The 20308-nt window shown below is 41.6% G+C and overlaps 2 protein-coding genes across 4 annotated transcripts in view; both read left to right on the top strand.

The window, feature by feature from the left end:
- Positions 1-20071, top strand: part of ESPL1 (extra spindle pole bodies like 1, separase) — a 67078-nt gene extending 47007 nt beyond the window's left edge. For all 3 annotated transcript variants that reach the window (XM_074270230.1, XM_074270228.1, XM_074270229.1), the window contains 25 exons: positions 161-354; positions 517-756; positions 1003-1147; positions 1241-1379; positions 1797-1936; positions 2415-2549; positions 2921-3040; positions 3377-3548; positions 3819-3947; positions 4106-4262; positions 4650-4759; positions 5132-6123; positions 6715-7042; positions 7255-7422; positions 7695-7908; positions 8095-8282; positions 11846-11973; positions 12102-12224; positions 15454-15609; positions 15721-15891; positions 16013-16117; positions 18676-18791; positions 18939-19022; positions 19235-19399; positions 19758-20071. In XM_074270230.1, coding sequence (XP_074126331.1) covers positions 161-354; positions 517-756; positions 1003-1147; positions 1241-1379; positions 1797-1936; positions 2415-2549; positions 2921-3040; positions 3377-3548; positions 3819-3947; positions 4106-4262; positions 4650-4759; positions 5132-6123; positions 6715-7042; positions 7255-7422; positions 7695-7908; positions 8095-8282; positions 11846-11973; positions 12102-12224; positions 15454-15609; positions 15721-15891; positions 16013-16117; positions 18676-18791; positions 18939-19022; positions 19235-19399; positions 19758-19959 — 4821 coding nt within the window. In that variant the 3' untranslated portion in view covers positions 19960-20071. The remainder of the gene's footprint in view (positions 1-160; positions 355-516; positions 757-1002; positions 1148-1240; positions 1380-1796; positions 1937-2414; positions 2550-2920; positions 3041-3376; positions 3549-3818; positions 3948-4105; positions 4263-4649; positions 4760-5131; positions 6124-6714; positions 7043-7254; positions 7423-7694; positions 7909-8094; positions 8283-11845; positions 11974-12101; positions 12225-15453; positions 15610-15720; positions 15892-16012; positions 16118-18675; positions 18792-18938; positions 19023-19234; positions 19400-19757) is intronic.
- The window catches only part of PCBP2 (poly(rC) binding protein 2), a 350172-nt gene that overhangs the window by 71766 nt on the left and 258098 nt on the right, over positions 1-20308 (top strand). The gene's annotated exons all lie outside the window — the stretch shown is intronic.

Here is a 20308-nt window from a genome sequence, read left to right as displayed (position 1 = left end):
TTGCATTTCTCTTATTATTAGTGATTTGGAGCAATTTTCTCAAAGCTTTTTGTTTATGGTTGGAAGTTAGTCCTTAGGTCCATCTGAAATGAAAATTTTGGACAAGCATGTCTCTTTAATGGCATCTCTTCTGTCTCCTTTCCTCTTCACCTCCTGACAGCTACACAAATGCTTCCGGCTACATGTAGAGAGCCTGAAAAGACTAGGCCGGTTAGCGCAGGGCTGCAAAATGGTGGTTCTATGGCTGATGGCGCTGCGACCCCGCACCGTGGAGCAGATGGCAGAGCCCATTGGCTTCTGGGTCCGTGTCAAGATGGATGCTGCCAAGGCTGGTGACAAGGAGCTGCAGTTGAAGTGAGTTGGGATTAGGATAAGGAGAAAGTTTCTCTGGGGCTTTTTGTGAGCCCATGTCTGTGGCCCCAGTATGAAATGGAAAAGGATGCTGACTCCCTCCAGGGCAAGAAGTTGGAGGTTTCTGTCAGGGAGAGGCCAGTCCTAAGTCCACTCTCCCCATAGGACACTTCGAGACAGCCTGACCGGATGGAGCCCCGAGGTCCTGACGCCCTTGCTGGTAGAAGAGTTGCGAGGATATAAGGCGGTTCGGGCTGACACAGCACAAGAGCGCTTCAATATAATTTGTGACTTGCTAGAGCTGAGTACAGAAGAGACACCGGCGGGGGCCTGGGCCCGGGCCACCTACTTGGTAGAGCTTGCCCAAGTGCTGTGCTACTATAACTTTGCCCAGCATGCCGACTGGTGAGGTTAAATGATCAGGATGGGGTCTCTGGGGAAGGACTGTCCTTTCATACCTTTGGCTCTTGTTGGTCCCCAAACAATCAGAGCCTATGCTCTATTTAATCTGAGCCCCATTGTGGAATGGTTAAGCTGCCTGCCCTGTGGAAGGTTCCTCAGTGGGCAGCTTCCCAGGACAATTTATCACAGACTTCTCTAGAATGGAGCCATGGTACAATAACATGTCCACTTCCCTGTCTTTACAAACAGTTCAGCTTTGGATGCAGTACAGGAGGCCCTGAAGCTGCTGGAATCTGTGCAGCCTGAGTGCCAGGTTACAGACCAGTTTTTGGATGATAAAGCACAGGCTTTGCTGTGGCTCTACATCTGTACCCTGGAGGCCAAAATGCAGAAAGTGAGTAGGACTGCTCACTAGTCTGGTACAGATGAGCTACTTCCCTCACCCTTAGACCGGGACTGTATCAGACCCTGTTTTTCTGTTTCTCAGGGCATTGAGCAGGACTTGAGGACAAAGTTGCAGCCCAACTTGATAGAACTAGAAACCAATGACCTGAATTATGAGGATAAAATACAGGATGACCATTTTCTCTACAGTAGCCTTGCCTTCAATCTGACTGCAGATACTGGTAAGGACATTAGGAGCATGGGAAGCTGGGGAAGAACACAGTGCTTTATCAGAGAGCTAAGATCTGGCTGATAGGGTGAGGTGGTTTCACTTAATTACATATTGAAGAGGGACAGCTCGGTGGCACAGTGGACAGAGCACCAGCCCTGAGGTCAGGAAGACCTGAGTTCAAATCTGGCCTGAGACACTTAACACTTCCTAGCTGTGTGACCCTGGGCAAGTCACTTAACCCCAATTGCCTCAGCAAAAAAAAAAGAAGAAGAAGAACAGAAGGGAAATTACATTTTGAAGAAATTACAGCTGAGGGGAGTAGAGGTGGCTGTAGGGGAAAGGCGGTTATTTTTTATAGCTTTTCTCTTAGTCCATGTCTCTAACACGTGTTAAGGCTGACCTTAATGTTTTTTCTTTTGACTTTCAGCTCATTCTAAGTGTTTAGATCAGGCATTAGAGCTTTGGAAGAAGATGCTAACAAAAGGGCAGGTGCCCACGGTGAGATGTCTGCAACAGACTACTTCCTCTCTCCAGATCCTGGCTGCTCTCTGTCAGCTCCTGGGCAAGGTATTTGAAATGGAGGGGGTTTGTGATACTTTGTAATCTTTTAAGAGCATTGTTTTTAGCACCCACCACAATGGACCTAGCATGAAATAGGCACTTGATAAATAATGGTTTTGAATGAGTGTCTCTGGCATGAAGGACCTTATGTGGTTCTTCTGGATGTAGCTTCTTTCCCAACTTAGAATCAAACACAAAAGGTCAGAGAAACTTGTGGTCTCTTTGATTCTCTCACATTCCAGATTATTTTCTGATTTGGGACCACCACTGGAAATCCTGAGAATTATAATGTTTGGTGTTATACTTCTTAATACTTTTTTGTTTTTGTTAGTGGTCAAAGAACTGCTTTTTATACAACAGAATCTCGGCCTGGCCCTGTCCCAGATGGTGGAATAAGACCCCAAGGGGCTTTGGGGAACAGGTTGATGAAGGTTAGGGAAGGAGTTTGGTACCTAAGTTGATTGAACCATTCCTGGGTCCTTAGCCCCTACAGGCTCTAGAGACATATTTGTTGCTACATACGCTCTCAGAAAATCTTAAGGACTACATTCGTGCAGCCAGTGCCTCTTGCCATATTACACGGATCCTTTTGACACTTGACTGTCCCAGCTATGCCCAGGTGAGTAATAGGCTAGCACCAAGCCTGGTGCCTGTGGGAGAGAATAACTAAAGTTTTGTACCTCTTTCCAGATAGATAAAAGAAACAGATGATTTACTTCCCCATAGATCTTTTTCTTACCCCTCATGATTCTCAACAGAAATATGCTGTAAAGAGTTTGTTAAATGGGTAGAAGCACGGAGAAGAAAAGTCTTTTTAAACTGTAAAACTTGTTAAAACTTATAACCCATATAATCTTTTAGTTGAATTTTATATATATCTTGCTTTTATAGATGCTTTAATGAATAACATTTGATTTAATAAATAATATTTGGCTTAACCACTTGTTGTTTTTCCTTTTATTACCAAGTATTCTCATATTGTACCTCTAGATATATTTGAAAGAGGCTGAGTCCAGTTTGCAGCTTAGTGATCACAGTAGTGATGGATACCTGCTCCTCTCCCAAACCTGTGCCTTACTTCGAAGTCAACTTTACTACATCCATAAAAAGGTACCTCATCATTTTTCTTTTTGGTAAAGGAATCTTTAGAATTGTCTGAATTGTAAGGTCTTTTATGGAGATGGTGATGGAAGAGATAGTTTCCAGCCTTTTCTCCTATCTTACCATGTAGGGTAATCAAAGACCATTTACCCTTATGAGAAAACATGGGCTCTAGTACTCTAGCTATATGATCCAATTACTTACCTCTCATCCTCCATTTCTTAGAAAGCTATAACCCTTCTGAGAGAATAGAAGTGGAAATAGTATGGTCTGTTTCCTGGTGGCAGTTCTCCTGAGTGTTCACGTATGTTATTGTTTTTTTTATCCTTTACTCCCCTTACCCAGGTGGCCGAAGGCCTCTCTTTGCTTCTGTCTGTGTTGCGGGATTCAGCCCTTCAGAAACCTTCTAAGGCCTGGTACTTGCTTCGGGTTCAGGCCTTGCAGTTGGTGGCTGTCTACCTTAGTCTCCCCTCAAGCAGCCTTTCTGTCCAGCAATGGGAGCAACTTTATTCTCAAGGTACATGTATATGCGAGGGAAAGAGAACAAGGGCGTTCCCCTGCCCCAGAAGTACCTTGGGGAGGTGCTTTCCATGTAGAGTTCAAGGGAACCTGTTTATTTAAATGGCCAGTTCCCAAATCACCAAGACTATCTTTAATTTATCTTAGTTCTCTTCTCTGATTAGATCTATGAGTCTGGACTGTCCAAGTCTGAACTTGAGAAGTTCTGTCCATAATCTTTTTCTTTTTCTTCCACTTTCTGCTACCATGGCTCCTTTTCCATATGCAGGCTGGCAGACCTCTGAGATAGCTCTCATTGAATCCCACAAGCTCCTCCGAAGCATTATCATACTTCTGATGGGCAGAGATGTGCTCTCTCTTCAGCGAACTGCTGGGGAGACTGTCTTTCTTGATTATGGTAAGTCCACGCTTTCTCAGATTTGTCCAATAGATTCTAGAGGAAGAAGTCTCTCTGAAATTCAGAATACAGAGACTAGATAAAGATTGTGCCTGTTTTGTCTTGGGGTTTCTAAGCTGTAGTTGGTATACAGTGATGTCTTCCTATCCTTGATACAGGTGAAAACCTAATACAGAAGTGGCAAGTTCTTGCAGAGGTTCTGGGCTGCTCAGAAAAGCTGGTCACCCTGTTAGGACGCTTGGGGACTGTGAGTGAAGCTAAGGCCTTCTGTCTGGAGGCTTTGAGGCTCACGCTGAAGTTGCAGTGTCTACGTCAGTGAGTACTAGGGAGAAGGGGGAAAAGGAAGAAGGCAGTGACTTCTAAATATTCCTTAGGATTGAATATGTGGGTCCTTGAGAATTTTTTTAGTTAATTCCAAATGTCAAATTCTGTATAATGCTTAATACCCACAGTGCCCATTTTCTTCATTTCCAATCTATATTTGCTCTAAGACTTTTGTGTGGAGAAATGGGGAAGAACGGAAGTTTCTTAGGGGATGTTCAACCCCACTGTTCTAGCTAGCCATTGTGAGCTCTTTTATAAAAGTAACAAATAACTATGGATGTCATAGGAGAGAACTGGTGGAAATCACAGGGGGAAAAGAAAGGGGACAGCATAATGATGAGTTTTTCCTTATACTACTTCTTCTCCCTCTTGAAAAAGGTGTGCCCTATTCCTGGTGCTAAAGGGAGAACTAGAACTAGCCCGAAATGATCTTGACCTCTGTCATTCAGATCTTGAACAGGTGCTATTCCTGCTTCAGTCTGGTACAGGTGAGTTACTGGCAATCTTAAATTGCAGAGAATAATGAAAATAATTAAAATGTGTGACAGGGCACAAACTGAGTCTTTTCTGAGCAGATTTATTTCTGGCTCCAAAGTAAATTTCCAAATGACCACCTTAATACTGCAGGGAAAAAAAAAAATAAGATTAGAGATAAGGAATAACTTTATAACTATAGTAGCTAGATAGGGGAATAGGAGAACTAGGAAGGAAATAGATTACCCTTGAGAGCATAAGATTTAGAGATGATATCTGGGATGGTTTGAGATAATCTTCCTTTCAGTTCAGTGATTTCATATTTGATGGGATTTTAGAATTATGTAGTCCAACTTCTAGCTAACTTAGTTTCTTGATCTTGCCAGAGTTTGAAGGGATAACCCAGCCACGAGATAATACAAAAAAGATCCATCCCCAGAAAGGACAACAACAGACCCAAGTACTATCCTGTTCCGAGTTACTTGAAGAAGAACCCTTCCTAAAAGGCCCTGCTCTGCAGTTGGTGGCCACTGTGGATAAGGATCCTGGCCCCTCTGTATCCTCCCCTGTGTTGAAAACTAAACCTCAGCCTTGCCCTGCCTTCCTTTCCCATCTGTCTTCCTGCAACTGTACACTCTGTACTGATCCTGCTCTATTAGCTGTCTGCCTCCGGTGGCTGTTAGCCTCTGCTGGTGTAGAATTTTCCTCAGGTAATTGGGCAAAAGGCCTGGACTTGTTACAGTCTGTGCTCAAGAGATGCCCAGAGGCCACAGACTGTCTGGCACAGGTTTTGCAGACTACTCTGAACCAAGAAGTCCCACCATCACCTGCCCCAAGATTCTTAGAGGACCTCATTGCTCAAGCTTATACTCGACTGGCTCTGGAAGGCATAAATCATCCACCAACCAAGGGCCTATGGGGGATATTAGAGACTGGGTTGAATTTTGTTGCTTCTAGGACTCCCCATCTGGACCCCTGGCATGCCAGCCTACTTGTGGCAAAGGCCCTGGCATCGATATCCAATCTCAGCTGTTGTACCACTCAGCTCTTTGGGAATATCTGGCCTTGGCAGCCTCCAGTGGGGAAGTTATCCCAGACTTCTAAGTCTTCTAAAAATCAGAACCAGAAGCTTACGGGAGAAAAGAACAAGCAGATGGTCTCGAATGACCCATCCTTTCACAGTACTTCCCTAGAGTGTCTGGATGAGAGGCTTCCAGGTGCACTGCGGCCGATGGGGAGACCTTGTACCCCAAAGCAGCCAGGGCCAGCTGGTTCCCACATGCCCTTCACCGTGTTTGATGAAGAGCTCTCTGTACAAAGCAAGCCTGAGCTAGTGAAAGCACCAAGGGTCAGGTGCAGGACCCAAACCCGCCTCAAGGTAAGGTAGAAGAATGGGGTTCAGGGTTTGGGATGCTGATCACTAGTTGAGTGTTTATTGTGTACAAGGTACATCATAAAACACAGTTACTAACCTTAAGGAGCTTAATATTTCCCATGAGTATTCCCGATAGGAAATTCTCCTGGTATTAACATATTGCTGTCTTTGGGTTTTCCTTTCCATTGTTGTGGTTGTGGTTGTTGTTCAGTCACTTTTCAATTGTGTCCAAATTGTCATGATCCCATTTGCTGTTTTCTTTGCAAAGATTCTGGAGAGGTTTGTCATTTTCTTCTCCAGCTCATTATGTAGATGGGGAAACTGAACAGGAATAAGTGACTTGTCCAGGGTCATCCAGCTGGGAAACATCTGAGGCCAGATTTGAACTCAAGAAGAGTTATCCACTGTGCAGCTACCCTACCCAAAAAATAAATGTCCCTTGGTTTTTGGGACCCTGTAGCCACAGTTCAGGTGGCTATGTGTGTGTAGGAACAATCATGGAATTCTTAAGCTCTCCAAACCTCCATTACAACACTATCACAGTGTGCAAACTCTTGATATTTTTATGTCTTTTCTTTTTTCCCCCATATGTAGGTGAACTTTAGTGATGATGAAGATTCCATCCCCTCTGTGAGATTGGCTGAAAAGCCCAAGAGAGGAGGAGCAGCCTCTCGAGGCCGAGGCCGGGGTAGCAGGGTCTCAAGATTAAAGACAGATAACAAAGATGCTCCAGCTGGGTTTCCTTCTGGCAGCCACAGCAGAAAGGCCATGGTAGAGGAACATGTCCCTCAGAGAGCCCTTCGACGTCAGACAAAGTTGGATGTGGAGCTCATGCGGACCATTCGTGAAGAACACAAGACTGACCAGCTGGATATGAGCTTTGAGATTCTCCAGGATTCTGATGAGGAAGGCATGGTCTCAGGTGTGATAGAGGGAGCCCTAACTACTGAGGGCATCTAAATGGTCAGAATCTGAGATTTTTCTGTGAAGGGGAATTCCAGATCATGAGGTTTGATGAGATGGCTGAAGGGGTGGTAGTTTGGGCCAGTGGGGAATAAAAATGAGGTCACTGGCCCAAAGTAGGAGGACAGGCAGAGAGAAAAAGTGAGATCTCACAGGACTCTCACCACCTAGGTGGGCAGAAAGGGATGCCATTGTGGCATGAGACAACCGAGGGAGAGTGTGAAGTGGTAAGACGAGATGCTGGCAAGGAGGTTCCATCTGTCCTGGCTCCAGAGAAGAGAAAAAGTCACAAACAGCGTGGCACACGTTCCAGGCTTGTCTCTGCCCCTGCCACCTTTGGTGAGTGAAGGAGCCTCTCAGGGCTTTACTCTACCTGGGGGGGGGGGGATAAAAAGGCCTGGGGCTGGGTGGCTCACACCCCCAGACATTCCTCCGTAGAAGGCAAAGTGTCAACTAGAGTGAGGATCCTGGAGGCAGATGAGATGAACCCTTTGTCTGTTTTTGTTTTGTTTCTGGACTCAGCAACAAGGGCTTAACTACAGGAGGAAAGATGCTTAGATCAGTCAAAAATTGGGGAATTCACTCACATAGAGTGATTTGCTTCCTTCTAGGCTTCTCTACCCTTGACTCTGTCTATGAGTCCCTAAGTACTGCCTTCCGCTGCGTCAGCCATTGCCCCCCCAGTGGGCTCCACGCTCAGTTGTGCCGCCTCCTGGCTTTGTGCGTGGGATCCCGGGATCCCCACACCACTGCCTTTTTTGTGACTGAGTCTGTCTCCATTACCTCTAGACACCAGTTGCTCACTAGCCTTCACCGGCAGCTGCAGTAAGTAACACTCTTGGCACTTTCTGGGATCTTTTTTGAGACTGTCTCTCTTTCCAAGATCTCTTTCTGATCTCATTTTTGCTGTGACCAAGTCTGGGTCTGATGTTGGTGACTATCTTGGAGGGAAATGAAGTTGTAAGCTGGTTAATTTTTCCTTTACCTTTCTTCCTGATCTGTCATTCATAGCAAAGCACAAAAGCAGCAAGCAGTAGATGTGACTGAGCAATTCCAAGGGCTGAATCTTCAGGAAGACCCCAAAGGTGTCCCCTTTAACCGCCTCCAGCAGCTCTTTTCATTCAGGACTCCAAGACTTGGCTGCTTCCCTCAGCCTGAGAAGGAGAGTTTCCTAGAACTTCTGGCTCAAATTCCTAGTGGTATGATGGGGAGTGGTGTGTTTGGAATGGAAATCTTCTCTTTTGTCCCTTATTGGGTTACTGAAAAGTTAGATTGGGAGGCATTGTGACTGTTATCAGGGACCCTTTTTTTTGTGAGAGGTGGAAGTTGGTGACTGACAACCAAACTGGGTCAGGGATGAGGAACCATCTTTCAGGGCCACTGAGAAAATAGAGAGCCTTTTCTCCATTGGATCTAGTTGATTAGGGATAGTGATAATGAAAATAATTAAGAAACTGTTGGATAATGAGATGTTTGAGGGCAGTTCCAATGATCTTGTGATGAAGTGAGCCATCTATATGCAGAGAGAGGACTGTGGGAATTGAGTATGGATCACAACATAGCATTTTCACTCTTTTTTGTTGTTTGCTTGCATTTTGTTTTAGTTTCTCATTTTTTCCCATCTTTGATCTGTTTTTTTTCTTGTGCAGCAAGATTATTGTATAAATATGTATACATATATTGGATTTAACATAAATTTTAACATGTGTTTAACATATACTGGATTACTTGCCATCTAAAGAGGGAGTGGGGAAAAGAAGGGGAAAATTTGGAACACAAGGTTTTGTAAGGATCAATGTTGAAAAATTATCTGTACACATGTTTCGAGAATAAAATCTTTAATAATAAATAAATAAATAAAATTAGGGGATGGGATGGAGAAAGAAACCGTTGGAACAATCCAGGAGAGAAGTGATGAGGATCAGAATTGAAGTTATAGTTGTATGAATAAAGAGACTGGGTCTGTAGCAAGAAATGTTGTGGAGATGGAATAGCAAGATATGGTGATTGGTCATGTGGGGTAAGGTTGTTGAAGATAAACTGAAGTAGCCAACCCAAACAGACTTAGGGATAATGATGCATTCAAAAAAATCTGGGAAGTTTGACAAGGGAAGAGTTTGGGGTAAGGCTATTGGGTTCATTGTTAGACATGTGGAGTTTTAGATATGTCTGAGACATTCTTTTTGAAATGCATAGCAGGCAATTGGTGATGTAGGCTAGAAGCTCAAAAAAGAGACAGGGACTAATTGGTCTTTTATGAGCCATAATCAAAATAAAGATGCTGGTTAAATCTCTGGGAGCTGATGAGGTTGCCAAAGGAAAGTACAAGATCAGCTCCACAGTTAGGGTCAGTTCTATAGGTGATATCCAGCAAAGGAAACTGGGAAGGGAACAGTCACATAGGTAGAAGCCAACCAGGTGGACCAGTGTGGTAGAGAACCTATCCAGGAGGAAAGGGTGGTCCCACGTTATATGCAGCAGACAAAGAAGATCTGTTGATTAATAAATCATTGGTAACTTAAAGAAAGTAGTTTTAGTGGAAGGGTAAGTTTAGTAGCTAAATTTCAAAGTATGGGAAAAGTGGAGGCACAGAATGTAGGAAGCTTATTCGAGTAGCTAGGTTGAGAGAGGGAGACTAGATATATGATGATAGTTTGAGGGGATGGCAGGACCTATGGAATGACTTTTTTAATGATCAGGAAGGCCTGAGTATATTTGAATGTATTAGGGAAGGAATCAGTACATAAGGAGAGAAAGAATGGTAGAACAGATGGGTTATTGAGAAAGACTAGAAGTGGCTTGTAGAGGGATTGGCCTAAGCAAGGAGAAGAGCCAACATATTGGAAAGTGATCTTTTGAGATAGAAGGGGATCACTGGGGATTTCACTGAACAAGAAGAGGTGGAAAGAATGAGAGCAAAAGGTCCAAGATGAATGAGTTTTTTAATATTCTCTCTAAAATGTAATGTTCTCTGTTGAGCTTTTCTTGGGGTCTCTGGAGGCAGCCTTCGTTCAGTAATCACCACATGAGTAGCCAGGGGTTAAAGTCCAATCCTTTATTGTCTCCTTCAAAGTCTTGTCTCCTTCATTTGGGGCACGGCTAGTTTTTCCTGGAGGCCTCTTTCTCTCCTTGGTTCCGAAAGCTTGAGCTCCCGCCTGCCTTCTCTGCCCTCTGAATCTCCCCGACTCCAAAGATTTGTGCTTCAGCCTCCAGCCACCACAGAAGTGGACGATAGAATGAATCTGTCTCAGCCTCCGAGAGCTTCTAGTGCTTGTCTCTTCTAGCCCTGAGAGCTTCTAGCTTATATGCTAGTATACACCAATCATTATATTACTAGGAGACCATTATTTGTTATAGGATTAAATCAATGCTAAATTAGATTTAACCATTGTCTCCTCAATTCCACTTAGTACCTTTTTTCAAGGTCTGACCCATAACACCTTGTAGGATTAAATCAATCATACTGAACCATGCTAAATTAGATAACTATTGTCTCTATCAATTCCATTGACTTAGTACCCTTTTTTTTTTTTTTCCCCTGAGGCTGGGGTTAAGTGACTTGCCCAGGGTCACACAGCTAGGAAGTGTTAAGAGACCAGATTTGAACTTGGGTCCTCCTGAATTCAAGGCTGGTGCTCTATCCACTGCGCCACCTAGCTGCTCCTATTGACTTAGTATCTTGTAAGAATCCTTTTTTAAATACCTTTTTATTTATAAGATATATGCATGGGTAATTTGTCAGCATTGATAGTTGCAAAACCTTTTGTTCCAAATTTTCCCTTCCTTCCCTCCCCCTTTCCCCAGATGGCAGGTTGACCAATACATGTTAAATATGTTAAATACAATATATGTATACATGTCCAAACAGTTATTTTGCTGTACAAAAAGAACAGGACTTTGAGATATGTACAATTAGCCTGTGAAGGAAATAAAAAATGCAGGCGGACAAAAATAGAGAGATTGGGAATTCTATGTAGTGGTTCATAGTCATCTCCAGAGTTCTTTCGCTGGGTGTAGCTGGTTCAGTTCATTACTGCTCTATTGGAACTGATTTCATCTCATTGTTGAAGAGAGCCATGTCCATCAGAGTTGATCATGATATAGTATTGTTGTTGAAGTATATAATGATCTTCTGATCCTGCTCGTTTCACTCAGCATCATATAAGTCTCTCCAGGCCTTTCTGAAATCATCCTTTGTTTCAAGTTCAGAGTTCTGGCCTATAACAGTTTGTCCACTGGGGAGCAGGTCAGTGAAAAGAGAGACTAAAGGTGACTATGACCTGGATATCATAGGATTGGAAAGAGTGGCCATGAGAAACCAGGATAGAGTGCAGATATTAGGGACAGGGAGAAGTCCAGAAGAAGTCATGAGAACAATTTGAAGGAGAGCGACTTTGGGACTACGAAAGTCTTTAGAGGCTGGAGATGGGCCATGGCTGGGGCTGGGTTTGACTCTAGCCCTTGGATCCTCTACCTCCTACTCCTTTATTTGAAGTATTAATCTGCCAAATGCTGTGAAGGGTGTCTTCTAGAAGACAATTTCTGTCATAAAGGAGCTTGTTGTCAGATTGGGGAGATGATATTTTGACATATAAAAGATAACTAGCCATGTAGGAGTTTGGAGGAGGGGAAAATTGCCTTGATTTAGGAATGTTAGGCAAACCTTTATGAAGAAGAAGAAATATAAGCTGGGTCATAAATAGAAACTAGAAAGAATTCCCTTCTAGTCACTTACAATTGTGTGTATGTACTTTTTGCTTAGGGGTGACAGTGTGTGTGCTGGCCTTGGTCAGCCTCCAAAATGGAACAGTGGGAGATACATTACTGTTGACACGTTTGGAAAAGAATACTCCCCCTGTCACTATCCAGATACCCACCGCCCAAACCAAGGTAGGTGCCAGAGCTGACAACTGGAGATTATAGCTAGAGAGGGATTGACATTGTTTATTTTGGGGTAGAGATAGGGGTGAAGTGGAGAGAGGGAACAGTGGGAGATGTTATTGTTTTGTCTTTAAAAGATGCCTCTGAGTTTGGCTTTGGGAGAGTTTGATGCGATCCAGAAGGAACAGAAAGAGAATAGCAGCTGTACAGAGAAGTCCAAGTGGTGGGCAACTCGGCTGAAACTGGATCGAAGGATGGAGGTACTTGGCTGGGGCAGGAGAAAGAGACATCACTGTTCTCTGTGATATAGTATTTCAGTCTTCTCTTTGTGTCCTTTTCAACCAAAGGTACATTTGCCAACTGAAGTCTCTTGTTGCAGTAAGCAGCCATAGTACAGGGAGAAGGAACACTGTGCTTGAATTCCAGTCTCAGCATGTGCCTATGTGACCATAGACAAATCATCGAATCTCTCAGCCTCAGCTTCTTCATGGAGCTAATAATGCTCACACTATCTCCCTATTGGGGTTTTAAATAGATTTATATTGATAACTTGTTTCATATTACTTGTATCTCTCTTGGTATTTCCCTCCCCCTTCACTGACAGCCATTTTCTAGGACAAAGTGTTTTTTGGTGTTTGTTTGTTTGTTTGTTTTTGTTTTTGTTTTTGTTTTTGTTTTTTAGAGAATAAGAGGGGGGAAAACATCAGGTAAAACTCATTAATAGATTGAAAAAATATAATGTTATAAATAATGTAGTATACCATGGATTCCCTATTTATGCAAAAGAGTGAAGGCCAGGGAAAATAGCTGCCAGTCACCAAATTTATTCTTTATAATTTCACAATATCAATTTTCTTTTTTTATTTTTCCAAATATGGTTTCCAACATTGATTTTTATAAAGATTTTGAATTCCAAATTTTCATCCTCCTTCTCATACTTCTCTTCTCTCTGAAACAGGTTAAACATATACAATCTTTTAAACATATTTCTATGTTTATCATGTTGTACAAGAAAAACCAAACCAAAAAGGGGGAAAAAAAAACATGAGAAAGAAAAAGTAAATATACAAGCCAAAAAAAAAAAAAAAAAGGTGAAAATACATGCTTCAATCCATTCAGTCAGATCTATTAGTTCTCTCTCTGGATGTAGATGAGATGAGTATTTTCCATCCCAAATATATTGAAGTTGTCTTGAATCACTACATTGCTTAGAAGAGCCAAGTCCATCACAGTTGATCACCACATAGTCTTGTGGCTATGTACAATGTTTTCTTGATTCTACTCACTTCACTTAGCATTAGTTCATGTAAGTCCTTCTAGGCTTTTCTGAAATCAGTCTGCTCATCATTTTTTATAGAACAATAATATTCCATGTTTGTGCATGCCCTTTGATCCAGCAGTATCACTACTGGGGTCTATATCCCCAAGAGATTATAAAAAAGGAAAAAGGCCCTACATGTATAAAAATACTTATAGTAGCCTTTTTTGTAGTGACAAAGAACTAGAAATTGAGTGAATGCCCCATTGGTTGGGGAATGACTGAATAAGTTATGGTATATGAATGGAATGAAAAATTATTGTTCTATAAGAAATGGTCAGCAGGACGATTTCAGAAAAGCCTAGAAGGACTTACATGAACTAATGCTAAGTGAAGTGAGTAGAACCAAGAAAACATTGTACATAGCCACAAGATTATGTGATGATCAACTGTGATGAATTTGCCTCTTTTCAGCAAGGCAATTCCAATAGATTTGTAATGGAAAGAGCCATTTGCATTCAGAGAGAGAACTATGGAGACTAAATGTAGGACCAAAGTATAGTATCTTCACCTCTCTTGGTTGTTGTTTTTGCTTGTATTTTTTCTCTCTCTTTTTTTTTTTTTTTTTTTTTTTTTTAATCTCTTGATCTGATTTTTCTTGCGTAGCATGATAAATATGAAAATGTTTAAAAGAATTACACATGTTTAAATATTGCTTGCTGTCTAGGGGAAGAAGGAAGAAAGTAGGGAGGGAGAAAAATTTGCAACACAAGGTTTTGCAAAGGTGAATGTTGGAAACTATGTTTGCATGTATTTGGAAAAATAAAAAGCTATCTTTTATTTAAAAAAAAAAAAAAAGATACTGTACTGTATGCACAATTTTAGGGTCCTTTGGGCATAGTTCCAAATTGATCTCCAGAATGATTGGATCAGTTCACAGCTTAACCAACAACACATTAGTATCCCAATTTTCCTACAACATTTATCATCTTTTCCTGTCATCTTAACGAATCTCAGAGGTGTGAAATAGCACCTCATAATTGTTTTAATTTGCATTTCTCTAATCAATAGTGATTTTGAGGATTTTTTCATAAATAGCTTTTAATTTGTTCATCTGAAAGTTATTCATATCTTTTGATTATTGGTTAGGGAATGACTTAATATTCTTATAATTTTGAGTTAGTCTATATATTTTGGAAATAAATCAGAAATATTGACTGTAAAAATTGTTCCCAAGCTAATCTTGACTGTGTTGGTTTTACAACATTTTCTTTTGTTTTGTGATAGTTGTTTCCATTATTATAATCCCTGTCTATGTTGGTGTTGGTAAGGCTCTGCTTATTTCACTCTGTATGAGTTCATGTTGATCTTTCCAGGTTTCTCTGGATTTTCCATATATAGCCCAGTAATATTCCACTACATTCATATATCACAATTTGTTTATCCATTTCCCACTTGGTGGGAATCCACTTTTTCAATTCTTTATTTTCCTAAAAACTTGCTGCTATAAATATTTTGGTGTATGGAGAATTTTTTTTTTTTTTTTTGTTAAGAATTTACTTTGAAGATCAATGAATTGTTTTGTTGGGGGGGTTTTTTTTTTGGTATTTTACTTTTTATTTTTAATACACATTGCTTTATGAATCATGTTGGGGGAGAAAAATTAGAGCAAAAAGGAAAAAACATGGGAAAGATAAAAAACAGAAAAAAAAAAATGAACATAGCATGTTGATTTACATTTGATCTCCTTAGTTCTTTTTCTGGATGCAGATGGCATTTTCTGTCCAAAGCCTATTGGGATTGCTTTGAATTCCTGACCACTGAGAAGAACCAAGTCTTTTGTAGTTGAGAAGATCAATATATTGTTAATGGCCGATTAATTATTTTGTTTTTGGGGTTAAGGGACTTGTCCAAGTCATATATCTAGTGAGTTAAGTGTTGGGTCCTCTGACTCCAAGGCCAGTGCTCTATCCACTGTGCCATCTAGCTACCCTTAATGAATTGACTGTGTAAGTTTACCAAGCAATCCTGTATTTAATATTTATATCATTCTTATTTCCCTCAATTCTTATTAAGCTTCTCCTGGCAATAAAAAAAGGGGAAATTTTTTTTCTCATCTATTACAATTAAGAGGAAAGATATGTGGGTACAAGTATCACAAAAAAAAAATGTTCTCAGAGTTCTATTTCTGCAGTATAATTTATCTTCACTTCTCCCTCACCCCCATTTAGGACCTCATCACTTCCCTAGAGAAACATGTACTAGGCTGTTGGAAAGGGATGCTGGTACCCTTCACTGGGAGTCCAAGCCTGACCCAAGAGGCTTCCTCTTTAAAGGACTCACTAGGGCAATGTGGCTGGAAATCTCCTGACCCTACCTTGCTGCAGGTGAGTTAAGGAGAAAGGGGTTGGTTAAAAGTCAGGTAGAGTAGAGGAATCTGATCTGGAGGTCAGTCCCATATTTCCTTAAGTGAAACTATAACTGATTTTTTCCTGCAGGTGGTTTTGGGTGCTGCCCATACCCTTTCCCCTCAGGACGTTCAGGCATTAGCCAATGGTCTATGCCAGGCCCAGCCAGAAAAAGCTCAGCAGCTACTACAGGAGGCCATTGAACGTTGCAAAGGCCAGACTGGGGAGAGTAATGGACACCTAGTACTGGTATTGGATAAGGTGAGGGGTAAGAAACCTGATAGACTTGCTGACTTCAGTCTGTGAGACTGTATTCTTATAAGAGGGTTCTTCCCTTCCAGCAAGGTCCAGATCAGAATAGTAACTTCTGTTTTCTTCTCAGGATTTGCAGAAGCTGCCCTGGGAGAACATTCCCAGTCTTCGGGCACAGCCTGTCACTAGGCTGCCCTCACTCCGATTCCTGCTCAGTTACTCCCTTATCAGAGAGGTAGGAGCAAAGGATAATTTTGGGGGAAACCTGAAAAGGGAGGGTCCATGTGCTTGGGGGAAAGTGAGAAAGGATCTGAGGCTTGAGGATGAGAGGAGTTTAAATATTTTACTGAAGGTTTATCTGACTCAGACAATTTTAAACATTAATGGATAGAAGCATAGCTGCTAGGATTCTAATATAGGCTTCACTTATCAGGCTTAGCAGAAAAGTCTCTAAGAACCTAAAGGAGTAGAGATTCCAAATACAGGTAAAATCATCCAAAGGTCAGCAGTAGCCCCAGATTGATCAGTCTTATGGATTCTCCCTCTGATGGGGTATCTCCCGCCCGACTCAGTTCTGTTTTCTTGTCCAAGATTCAGGGCCTCCATCTACCTGTCCTGTTTTTAAGCTCCCTTGCCTATACCTTGAATCTCTTTTTTGTCTGCTTCTCTTCTGGGTCTGACCTGCACCTCCTCATTTTCCTGGTCTCCTTTCCCCTGGGCTGTCGCTTAAGATTTCCTACTGTTTTTCTTTTATTGTGTATCTTCATTAGGCTCCTTGAATGATTGTCATCAATAAAGCCTGAACTCCTCTAATATTTCTTAAGAGTTCCTTATTAATCCCTGGAAAGAATCCAGATTCTCTCCAAATTTTGATAATACCAGCCTCATCTTATGGTTGTGGGTGCTTCCATACATTGCAGGCTGAAAAACACAATTTGGGTAGGAATAGAAAAAATATCTGGAAAAGAACTTCACCCTGAATTCCTACTTATCACTCAATATGTTTGGGATTGACCCTGTTAAAATCTGAAGTTTGGGCAGAAATTGTTTGGTAGCCAGCCTTTGCCACAGTTTCAGTTGTCTATCTGTGTACTAAGTGAGTGGATCAATATAGGAGAATATTGGAGAGCTCTGATTCTGCAGTGACTAAATCTGTTTAAGGCCTCTAACTTAATTCCCATAAAAAAGGGGTCCTTATGGAAAATCATATTGCATGCTAAGAGTGCTGGAGTTGGTTTCTGTGATGTCCCCATTGTGTTCAATTATAAATTGCTTGAGAACTATGAAACTTGAGAAGGGATTGTGGTACCAAATGGAACCTTAAACTAGGGACCAGGCCTGTATACTTTCTTTTGTCAGAAGCAAAATAAGTACTAACTGGAAAAGTTTAAGTTCACTAGAAAAAATTGGAATTATGATATAGTACTATATGTAAAAAGGACCTACAAGCTGACACCTGAACTTAATTTGTCCATAACTCTCTGATGGGTGGAATACTCTGGTATTCAAGGCCTTGAGCCCTGCCTCAAGACTGATTTGTGGGGCTTTAATTCCTTCCTCAAGCCTGATTTTCTTTTCTATGTAGGAAGCCATCCCTTCTGCCTGAATCCAAGAATACAATTATCTAAATATCAAAAATTATTTCTTCCCTATCTTTATTGAACTAGATCACAATACTTTAGTGCAGCAATTTGCATCACTTCCTGTCTGCTGTGCATTTGCAGACTTTTAAACATCACAGCTAAACAGTATCATATGATACTGAGAATGAGAAATGGCTTCTAATCATCAAGGCCGTCTTTGTGGTGGTGCTATCTAGAAAATGCCAAGTAACCAACCCCAAAATTGTTCAGATTAATCGCTGACGTCTGGCACACCTTCAGATAGCTAATAAATTAGGCATTTTATTTGGTAGTTTCCATGCTTTAAATTCACTCTCTCCAGTTGCCATAAACATATAGTAAGCATTGTATCAGGGTATTCACCCTTTTTGGAGTTAAACAGCTACTCAACCCTTATTTAGAATTATTCCTTCAGGGTTGTGGACTTTGTCCATCCCAGTTTTGACTCTTGTCCTTGTCCTAATAGATGATTTTATCAGCTGGACCTGGTTCCTTTGCTCCCTGATTGTTTCCTAGTGATATGGGGCAGAAATTTAGCTTTGAGTTGTTGGACTATGATCCGATCACTTAAGTCCCAGTACCCAAAGTTGTGTGATGGGGCATATAGTTAGCACATTCCAAGGATGTAAAATCATGATGTGCTTGAAAGGAAGTGGAAATGTTGCAGTCCTGGCCAGATCTGAATCTGACCATCTGCCTACCTGGATTCCAATTCTCGAGCCATTGAAACTATTACCAGGTATCCATTTCTTTTAACATTGTCACCCTCACCTGCCCACCTAATCTGACTTAAGACCCCTTTGCTTATTCTTGAGTTTTTTTCTCAGCCCTCATAGGTCTCATCATTTTGGTAGTCCATTCTTTCCCACTCTTAAATCTTTTCTCCACATTTGTCTGTGTTTTATCCTAAGAGTTGGGTTCTTCCTTGGCTGCTGGCTCCTGTGAAGGTTTCTGCTGCCCTCTGCTGTCACAAGGGACACTTCCTTATAGTATTTTTTTAGAAGATATCAGTTCAAGATCATTCTATTAGGACCTGATCCCATATACAAAATGGAAATATTTCTAGTATCTACCTAAAGTTGTGGCAAGACAACAGAATCATAACTTAAAACGTTAAGTTATTTGTTCTTGTCATTTGGAGGGATAATGAACATTCATCTTATTGATGCAGACCCAGGCTTCATCAGTGTTAAATAGGGGAGTGAATCCACAAAATACCTTCTACATCTTGAACCCGCAGAACAATCTAGGAAGCACAGAAGATCGATTCCGAGCCAGATTTTGCAGGTGGGATGAGAACATGGAATGTCCAAGGGGCCACTTGGCAGGGATACCTGACTTAGTGGGAAGGGCAGGGAAATTTTTTTTTTTTTTTTTTCACTTACCTCTTTGGTATTTATACTTTTTCTACTTACATTTTGTTCCTCTCTACAGTGAGGCTGGCTGGAAGGGGCTGGTTGGTGAGGCCCCAACCCAAGAACAGGTTCAGGCAGCCTTGACAGAGCATGATCTATATATGTGAGTATTTGGGATAGAAAGAGGGCCCTGAAGGGATAAGAATGGGTGGGTCCTATTGCTCTTTCTTGTGGGGATCTTTTGAAAGTTGAAGCTTCAGAACTTACTGAGAAAAGTTTTGCAGAAAAAAATGATTGGCAATATAGGGCAATCCAATGAAAGAGTAGTTTAAATAATAGAAACTTGATCACAGGCTTATTCCACTTCTGCATCAGTTATGCAGGACATGGGGCTGGTGCCTCCTTCCTGGATGGACAAGCAATTCAGCGGCTCAACTGCCGAGCAGTAGCCTTACTGTTTGGATGTAGCAGTGCTGCCCTGGCCGTACATGGGAACCTGGAAGGGGCTGGCATCGTTCTAAAGTACATGATTGCAGGCTGGTGAGTTTTAACTGGGGGGATTGAGTCTGGAGAAATAATTCTGCCCCAGCTCCTCTCTTTCTCTCCCTCTTATCCCTCATTTTCTCCCTTCTCTCCCCTCACAGTTCCCCCATTCCCACAATTAGCTCTCATTAGCCTTTTTCATACACACTTCAGCTTTGAAATTCTGAGTTGTAACTGAGTTGATTCTTCCCTTACTCCCATGCTCAGAGCTCTCCTATGATCGATCCACCTTTCCTTTTGCTCCAATTCTGTCCCCAAATAAACTGCCAAGTGTTTTTTTTTTTCCTTTTAGGTTTTCTATCTATAAATCTACCCCAGGCCTCTAAATTAACCTCTTTTTCTTCTATTCTCCTAGTCCCCTGTTCTTGGGAAACTTGTGGGATGTGACAGACAGAGAAATAGACCGCTACACAGAAGCGCTGCTTCAGGGTTGGCTGGAGGCTGGCTCAGGAGCTCCCCTCCTCTCCTATATCATCCAGGCTCGCCAAGCTCCCAGACTCAAATACCTCATTGGTGCTGCACCGGTAGCTTATGGCTTGCCTGTCTCCCTCCAGTGATAAGAAAAAAAAAAAGTATTTTATAGTGTTTACCTCTGGGTTTTTTTGCCCTTTTTTTTTCAATGTTTATATGTGTTTTTACTCATTTAATAAAGTTGTTATTTAAGCTTTATTGTGTCTGGTTTATATGAAGAAATTGCTGAAAACATTTCTCTGCCCTTCATCTTGCACCTTTGATGGTGTTTTGACAAACGAGCGTTGTACTGGACATTTCTGTGACCTGTGGGCTCTTTTTGTGCCTGTTTTCTTCATTTAACATACAGGCCAACATTTAAGAAGAGAAAGTGAAAGGGGGGGGGCAGTGGCATTGGCTTTAGAGATGAATGGGTCTAACTCTCCCAACAGAAAA

The sequence above is a fragment of the Sminthopsis crassicaudata genome, chromosome 5 (assembly GCF_048593235.1).
Source record: "Sminthopsis crassicaudata isolate SCR6 chromosome 5, ASM4859323v1, whole genome shotgun sequence".
Taxonomy (NCBI): domain Eukaryota; kingdom Metazoa; phylum Chordata; class Mammalia; order Dasyuromorphia; family Dasyuridae; genus Sminthopsis; species Sminthopsis crassicaudata.
The sequence above is the reverse complement of the archived record's forward strand: the minus strand, read 5'-3'. Positions and strand labels throughout refer to the sequence as shown.